Source organism: Zootoca vivipara, chromosome 7 (assembly GCF_965207765.1).
Source record: "Zootoca vivipara chromosome 7, rZooViv2.hap1.1, whole genome shotgun sequence".
Classification (NCBI taxonomy): Eukaryota; Metazoa; Chordata; class Lepidosauria; order Squamata; family Lacertidae; genus Zootoca; species Zootoca vivipara.
This window is the reverse complement of record NC_142590.1, coordinates 386,880-395,745: the sequence shown is the minus strand read 5'-3', so window position 1 is coordinate 395,745 and position 8,866 is coordinate 386,880. Positions and strand designations below refer to the sequence as shown.

Genomic DNA, 8,866 nt, shown 5'->3' with positions numbered 1-8,866 from the left:
GGAAGAGAAGACAGGGAACTAAGGCAATGAAAGGCTGAGCAGAGATGGTGGCTCTGAAGAAACCTTTCAGTGTGTAAGATATGGGGGGCTGTATGCTGTGGGGCAGGTGGCGGGGGGCGTGAGGGAGACAGGTCCACATACCGAGTGATTAGAGGAGGACATGGAGCAGCCACGTGTGTTATTGACCTTATGTCTCTTAAACTTTAGATAAAAAATAAATTGCAGTACATTGTGTTTCATTATGCAGTGCCCTTTTACAACGCTTCATAGACATAAGCTAATGTTACCAGACACCCCCATTTCCTGGGGGCAGTCCCTGGATTTACAAATCAGTCCCGTGACAAAATCCATTGAAGTTGAAAAGTGTCCCCGGATTCATTCATCTGGTAACCTTAAGATAAGCAGCTGATGGGACTGTCTTCCTCAGCAGCCCTCTCCTGTCCTCGGAGCAGTTTCATTTCACAGCCTTTGTTGGGCTATGAGCCAGAGGAGAGTTCCTCCTCCTACGTCAGTTTCCCTCACTGTGTCTCCTCTTCTACAGCCCAGACTGTGATGAAATACAAACTCCACCCCTTGTTAAAGAAGGTAACCTCCAAGCATATAAATATCTTTCCCATGGCTCAGGGCTACTAACTTCTGGAGATGTTTTGAAGGAGTTTCCAATAAACACAGGCCTGGTTGGAGCTCCTGCCATGGAGGCGCTGGCTTTCACAGAGGGGCCCAACCCTCACAATGACCCCCAAACAGCAAGAAACTATAGGATTACCCTGTGTCTTGCAGCATGTATGGTCATCTTGATGCTGGTTTTACTTCCATTTTTTATAGCCTGCATGCTTCTCCATCACAAACAGGTAAGCAGACAGAAAACCTGTAGAGAGAGATTTATTTAAAACATTTCCCTCCCACTGCTCAGCTGAGAAAGCTCCCAGAGTGAGATCATTAACAAGTAAGCCAGTCACTGCCCTCAGGTTTGCAACCACAAGACAGCACAAAAGGCGAGGGGGGAAGGGAGCAAGCAAATGGAGGCACCAGTTCTTGAGAGTTACAAAGTTCTTGCGAGGATCTCCTTGAGGGAGAAGCGGCCCAGAGGGGTGAGTGCCAGGGGGGTGCCGCCCGCTTTTCATCTTTGATGCTGCTGCTGCTGCAGCCCAATAGAACAATTGATGTTATTAAATTGATTATTTGTATTAATTACTAGTTGTAACAATTTTATGTCTCTGGTAACTTTATGGGAAATACAACACTAGAACCTTGCAGCATTGGTCTAGTGGAATTTTAAGGAAGAGCCCGTGCAAAATAGTTATTAGACTGCTGTGACTCAGGAGACCCAGGTCAAGTCCTCATTCAGCCATAAAGTCACATTGTATAATTCTAGGTCTGGAAGTGCAAAGCCGCCTCTCTCTTTTTTATCTATTAGTAATTGGTGTTTAATTCTCGGTTTATTGCCATTCCAAACAAAACTTCCTATTTCCTTTTTCCATTTTTGGAAACATTTCATTCTTCCCAGGATTGGTATTGTTTGGAACAAGAAAACTATTCTGGGAAGAATATTCATTTTCACTACCGAGATTCTTCCCCAAAGGGAGAGGTGAAGCTTGGTCCAGATTTCCATATTTTTAAAAATATATTTCCAGGATTTAATGTACAGTGGATGCTCGGGTTGCGAACATGATCTGTGCGGGAGGCACATTCGCAACCCACAGCATTCGCAACCCGCAGTGTCGTGTCTGCGCATGCGTGGGTCACGATTTGGCACTTCTGCGCATGCGCAAAGCATGATTTAGTGGTTCTGCGCATGCGCGAGCACTGAAGCCCAAAGGTAATCCGTTCTGGTACTTCCGGGTTCGGCGCGGTGTGCAACCTGAAGCGTCTGTAACCCGAGGTATGACTGTAGTTGTCTTCATACAGGTTTATAACTTTTGGTTGATATCCAGATCCCCGGATATTTAACCTTATTTTTAATTTCCAGGCCTGTTCTTTCTTGTAATTCTCTTTTCTCTTCCTGTGTTAAATTTTTGGTCAATAATTTGGTTTTTTGATAGTTTATTTTCAGCCCCATTATTCTTCCATATTTTCTAATTAGGTCTATAGCTGCTGGTGTGCTTTGTTTCGGATCTTGTGTTGTTACAATTCGATCATCGGCAAATGCTCTAACTTTATAAGACTTTCCCCCAATTACTATTCCTTTTATATTTTCATGATATTTTGTAAAAGTGGTTCTAGGGCTAATATAAATAACAAGGACGACACAGGGCATCCCTGTCTTGTCCCTTTTGCAATGGGGATATTATCTGTAAGGTTGCCGTTTATTAGAAGCCTAGCTCTTTGTTGGTGATATATTGCCTCAATTCCATTTCTAAATTTTGTTCCTAGTCCCATTATTTCATAGTTTTTTCATAAAATGCCAGGAGACGTTGTCGAATGCCTTTTCCGCATTGAGTAATAACAAGGCTACCTTTTTATCACTTTTAGCTTCTAAATATTCCAAAATATTGACAATATTTCTGGTATTTCCTGAAATTTGCCTTCCTGGGAGAAACCCCGCCTGGTTTGGGTGAATGATTCCTCCGATAGCCTCTTTAAGCCTGCTTGCCAATATATTGGCAAAGAGTTTATAATCACAGTTTAATAGTGATATTGGCCTGTGATTGGATATTAACTCTGGGTCACCTCCCTGTTTAGGTATTAGTGTTACATAGGCTTCTTTCCATGAGTCGGGGATTTTCCCTTGATTAAGAGTGTTATTCATTATTTCGGTTAGTGGTATTAAAATCTCTTCCATTTTTATATAATTCTGCTGGGAGACCGTCTGGGCCAGGTTTTTCCCCTGTTTTAGCCTTCTTGATGGCATTCCTGATTTCTAATTTTGATATCGGAGCATTCAACATTTGGACTTTCTGTTGGCTTAAATAATCTTCTACTTCTTCCCCTATGTCTACATTTTTAAAAATACAAATCTTCATAATATTTAAGAAACTTTTGTAATATTAGTTTGGGATCATCTTTACATTTTTCTCCTATTTTTATTCTGTTGATTTGTTTTTCCTTTTTCCTTTTTTTGAGTTGCCATGCCAGGTACTTACCTGGTTTATTTCCAAACTCAAAATTGTTCTGTTTAAACATTTTCAGATTCCATTCAATTTCTTGTTCTATTTTCGACTTGTATTCTGCCTGTAATAATCATTATTTTAGGTATGAAAGGTTTGCTTTTTTGGAAAAAAAATTATGCCAGATCCCTCACTGATGGGCATGGAACGTTGTGACCAAATTTGTTACATTACAGTTCAGCGGTTACGGAGAAAGGCTGTTACATCTGCGTGCGCAATGCCTACATTTATATATATATAGATCCTCTGATAACTGCCTTGCCAGAGTCCCATATTGTTTTAACATCGCTCATTTGTTTATTATTTAATTTGAAAAATTCCTTCAATGTATTTTTAGCACCCTCTACTATATCTCCTTGGGACCCAGGTGGCGCTGTGGTTAAACCACTGAGCCTAGGACTTGCTGATCAGAAGGTCGGCGGTTCGAATCCCTGTGATGGGGTGAGCTCCCGTTGCTTGGTCCCAGCTCCTGCCAACCTAGCAGTTCGAAAGCACGTCAAAATGCAAGTAGATAAATAGGAACCGCTACAGCAGGAAGGTAAACGGCGTTTCTGTGCGCTGCTCTGGTTCGCCAGAAGCGGTTTTGTCATGCTGGCCACATGACCTGGAAGCTATACGCCGGCTCCCTCGGCCAATAATGCGAGATGAGCGTGCAACCCCAGAGTCGGTCACGACTGGACCTAATGGTCAGGGGTCCCTTTACCTTTACCTTACTATATCTCCTTATTCCTTTAATATATATATATATATATATTGATTTTATAAAACTGAAAAACACATAAAACACAAAAATACAAAAAATCACATAAAACACAAAAATTGAAATTCCAAATAAAATACAAAAAGAAAAACAACAACCATATTTTTCACTCATATGTCCTGACATTGTTGACTTCCTCATATCCAGGCATCCCCAAACTGCGGCCCTTAATCAATAATTGATTAATTATTGGTGAATAGATTTTTTTAGAATAGGATATTTTAGTGTTAATGATAAAATGTGTTAGATTAATTTAAGAGATAATATGAAAACTGCTTAATTGGATTATATAATGGACCCAGTGAGGGGGAATCGAGGAAGTCAACAATGTTAAGTAAACAATGTAAAATTTGAGAAGTTTTTCTTTTTTATGTTGTATTTTTTATTTTTTGCTTTCTTTTTCTTTGTTTTATATTTTGTTCTGAGTTTTTGTTTGTTTTTTTGTGATTCTGTATTTGAAAAATGAATAAAAATTATTTTGGGGGGGAAAACTCTACAAAACCACCTCTACAACCTCCATGTACTTCCAAATCTTGTATCAAACTTTCACAATGTTGCAATTATTTCTTATATACACTTTAAATTTCTTCCACCGACTCTTCCCTCTGGTCACGTAATCTCCCGGTCAATTCAGCCAGTTCCATGAATTCAATCATCTTCATCTGCCAATCATCCACTGTTGGTATATCTTCACTTTTCCAATTCTTCACTAATAAAATTCTTGCTGCTGTTGTGGCATACAGAAAAAACATAATATCTTTTTTAGGTAATTCCTCTCTGACTATCCCTAGTAAAAAAGCTTCTGGTTTCTTAACAAAAGTGTTTTTCATCACTTTTTTCATTTCATTATAAATCTTTTCCCAGAAGTTCTTTCCCAGAAGTCCACCACATGTGGTAAAAGGTTCCTTCTACATTCTTACATTTCCAACATTTATTATCTTACTTATGATAAATCTTAGCTAGTTTTACCGGTGTAAGATACCATCTACACATCATTTTCATCATGTTTTCTCTTAAAGCATTACACGCGGTAAACTTCATGTTCTTCTTCCATGACCTTTCCCAATCCTCCATCATAATATTATATCTCCTTATTCCTGTTCTCCGATTTGATTTTAATCTTAATATTACCGGGTTATGGTCCCAGATTGTTTTGGTAGAATCTGTGATTTCTCAATCCTTCTAAGCATATCTATGGAAACCCATATGGCATCTATCCTGCTAGCTGATTTATTTGGTTCGTAAAAATACGTATATTCTCTCTCTAGCCCATGCTTATATCTCCAAGAGTCTTTTAAGTCAAAGCTTTCAGTCATATTCACAAAGCTAGACGATAATTTTCCCTGTCCTTTATTCCTTCCAGATCTGTCTAGTTGTGGGTTTATTAGCCCATTAAAGTCTCCAAATAGTATTATTTTATCTTCCAGGTAATCCAACAGCTTCATTTATAAGTTCTTGGAAAAAACCTGCTTTTTCACGTTGGGAGTATACACCCCTACAATAATAATAATAATAATAATAATAATAATAATAATAATAATAATAATAATAATAATAGTTGTTGTTGTTGTTGTTGTTGTTGTTGTTGTTGTTGTTGTTGTTGTTGTTGTCGTCATCATCATCATCATCATATTTGAATTTATACCCCACCTTTTTCCCTGACAGGGACTCAAGGCAGCTTATGGACAAGCTAGCTCATCCTTCCTTCCCTCTGTGGCTGGGTACCCCCATCCCAAAGGGGACACAATTCAGCTTGGTGGCCAAGGGAGCGGGGAGGATAGCAGGTGGCAGCAGCTCTTTTGGGGAGCAGGAGGCCTGCTGGGGCTTCCCCTGATTACAGTGAAATGCTGCTCCCGAGATGGAACATGATTGCGCTGTTACAACTCATGAGTGCTGGCTCTCAGTGACATTCATGCTGGCAGCATCTTCACAATCATCTGGGGAGGAGAGGCCTGCTGGGCTTCTCCTACCATCAGATGAGTTTCTGCTTGCCCCCGATACTCTGCCCTGGAACCCAAGATGAGTTTCCCATCTTGGAGATGGGATAATGGGCAGCAGATAGAATTTTCAATCCTTATCTCAGATATGTAAAACCTGCAAGGGTTTGGGGGCATTGGAACAAGCCTGATTCCTCTTCAGGTGAGCAAAAGCCTGTTTGCCCATCTCCATTTGCTCCTAATACCAAGTACTGTTTACAAAAGATGAATTACACTTTCGTTAGCTAAGAGCTGCTTTTAGCTGAGAGTGAGAAACAGTTCGAATGCCGTGTTTGCAGATTCTATTATTTTCTTGTATTCCCCAAGGAAGTCAAGTAGCATTTTAGCCCCACAGCAACCTGTGAAGTAGGTTAGGCTGAGAGACTGTGACTTCATGGCCAAATAGAGATTGGACCTGGGTGCCCCCATTCGAAAGGAATACTTGAGTGAAATTCCCAACTTTTATTTTCTCCACAGTCACCCAAGACTTGCTGCTTTCATGGATCCTGTAAGTACTCAGATCTGCTTGATTATTATTATTTAATTACCATCTTTTATTTATTTAAGACACTTCTATGCTTCTTTTCATCAAATATGTCTCAGGGTAGTTAAAGTAAAGGTAAAGGGACCCCTGACCATTAGGCCCAGTCACGGACAACTCTGGGGTTGAGGCGCTCATCTTGCTTTATTGGCCGAGGGAGCCGACGTACAGCTTCCAGGTCATGTGGCCAGCATGACAAAGCCACTTCTGGCGAACCAGAGCAGCACACGGAAACGCCGTTTACCTTCCCTTCCCGTTTACCTTACCTATTTATCTACTTGCACTTCGATGTGCTTTTGAACTGCTAGGTTGGCAGGAGCAGAGACCAAGCAACGGGAGCTCACCCCGTTGTGGGGATTTGATCCGCCAACCTTCTGATCGGCAAGCCCTAGGCTCTGTGGTTTAACCCACAGCGCCACCTGCGTTAAAGTGATGAAGGACAATTCTTCTATTGTGATTTCTATTCATTCATTCATCCATCCATTGTTTCATAATGGGATTGAGGAATTATTTCTTGAAGTTTCCTCTGCCCCCTTCTCTGGTGCTGCCTATGCAAAAGCAAGGCATAAGGACTAATTCTGCACGCACACAGGATCTGAGTGTGAGGTTGACTCAAAGTCTCTCTCACATTTTAGGGACATAAGGGAGTTGCAGAGCTGTTGTTTGTTGTTGCACTGTCCTCAGCCCCCCCCCCAACTGTGCATGTTAGCCAGGCACCTGCTCTCTTGTGTGATGGGGCTCTACATGCATACAGAGGTATTGGTACTGAACTTCTCCACATGAAGGAAAAATCTTTTGCCCAGGATCCCTCCCCTCATGTGCAGGAACTCTTTACACATACATCAGTGTGTTGGGCAATCCTCACATGGTTTGCAGAAGTTAAAAGAACCTAAAATAACTGGGGGGGGGCCTGACACTCCCACCCTCCCCAAAAAACTAGCTCAGTGAAGGCTGAGCTTCCTCAGTAGCCACAGAATGCAGAGAGCTAGTTGGAAATGAAACATGGACGTTTCTAGGAGACAGAAATGACTGCTTAGAACACTGGAAAGGAGGCCTAGAAAGTGAGGCTGTTGGATACCATTTTGCTGCACTTAATAGTACATCAACAATAACCTTTTTTGTACGTTCTTCTCCCCTGGTTTATGCCTGCAAGCTCCAGTCCCTTCCGATGAGACCATCCGATGGGAATGGGAACCCAGTTGCCCTGGCTCTGCACTGACTGCAAGTGGCTCCTCCCTGGAAGTCTTGGAAAGTGGGATGTATTTTGTCTATGCTTATGTGGCCCTTAAGGAGGAGGCCTCGACTGATCATCACTTTACTGTTCACCTGATCGCCGACTCTCAAGTTCTCAGTGTTTTCCAAGGGCCCAATGTGATGCGTGCATTTATAAACATGGGAAGGCCGTATTTCCTGGAAAATGGAAAAAAGTTGCACTTGGAGATTAATGAAGGACTCACACATATTGACAGCAATAGAACTTACTGGGGGATTTTAAAAATTTAACAAAGGCTTTTACTAAGTTGAAAGCACTTGCAGAATAAATTCCTGAGGGGGATTCTGGATTTCTCAGCACTACACCAAGGTGTTTGCCCATGTTCCTGCAGGTCGGCTGGTTGCCCAGTCTTTGCCTTACATTTTCCAAGACCATATGCTTTGGCTTTGCTTCACTCCAGCCAACTGGCAGACTGAATCTTCTTGCACAAAGGAAGCAGAAACTGCAACACCTTGACTCACCCAAGACACATTTGCACCATTAAAATATCCCGCCTAGGTCCCCTAAACCAAAGATGGACGGAAGGTGAACCTAGATGTACTGGTAGATTTCTGGGTAATGTGCAGTAAATTTGCAAGGATTTCTGACTCCCAATTGTCTTGTAATATTATTTTGCCATTCCTTGAACCATGTACTTAAATGCTCTGTGTCTGAGCATTCCCACCCCCCACGAACTCCCCCCATGAAAACCTGCTCTTTAAAGCTGAATCAGAGCAAATGTCAGTTCAGTTTTCTGCACATTGACATTTGCTCCGATTGAGCTTTAAAGAGCAGGAGGGGATTGAGCTTTAAAGAGCAGGGGGGCTTTAAATTGCAGACCATGTCTGTAAAGATAAGTGTGGATAAGCACATGGTTAAGATATACTAAAAATCTGCCTCTAAATCAATGTGAAATTATCTCCTAGACATGATCATTGTTATGAGTTTATATTCCACATCCAATGCCTTTCACCCATCAGCTGAATAACTACTTGTGCAACAGGACTTCATCCCCTCTCCTCCCCCATGTGCCTTACCCCCACCCCAAATCTTCTCTGGAAGATTAGCCGCCGCCCCCAACACATTTAGGAGGCACAAGGAGGCATCCCTTGTGCAAACAGAAATCCTTGTGCTGATGAGATGCTTAGCACTACACTGAACACAAGCCCTGATCAGAACCCTCTTTCACTGAGTGACAAGATAAACCCTCTGTCTGTCTGTCTGTCTGTC

General features: G+C 41.7%; 1 protein-coding gene across 1 annotated transcript; it reads left to right on the top strand.

Moving 5' to 3' along the window:
• The first annotated feature begins 351 nt into the window (after window positions 1-351).
• TNFSF18 (TNF superfamily member 18) lies at window positions 352-8,245 on the top strand. The gene is made up of 3 exons (XM_035102088.3): window positions 352-851; window positions 6,321-6,351; window positions 7,538-8,245. Exons 1-3 carry the CDS (start codon window positions 693-695, stop codon window positions 7,885-7,887), a joined length of 540 nt encoding a protein of 179 aa, XP_034957979.2. The 5' UTR covers window positions 352-692; the 3' UTR covers window positions 7,888-8,245.
• Window positions 8,246-8,866: the final 621 nt, after the last annotated feature.

What these genes read in the sequence shown, in the direction of transcription:
- TNFSF18 (XM_035102088.3), top strand. Translation starts at nt 693, where the DNA reads ATGGAGGCGCTGGCTTTCACAGAGGGGCCCAACCCTCACAATGACCCC. An exon ending in TGCTTCTCCATCACAAACAG is followed by an intron (nt 852 to 6,320) that starts GTAAGCAGACAG and finishes TTTTCTCCACAG; the next exon opens with TCACCCAAGACTTGCTGCTT. An exon ending in TTGCTGCTTTCATGGATCCT is followed by an intron (nt 6,352 to 7,537) that starts GTAAGTACTCAG and finishes TATGCCTGCAAG; the next exon opens with CTCCAGTCCCTTCCGATGAG.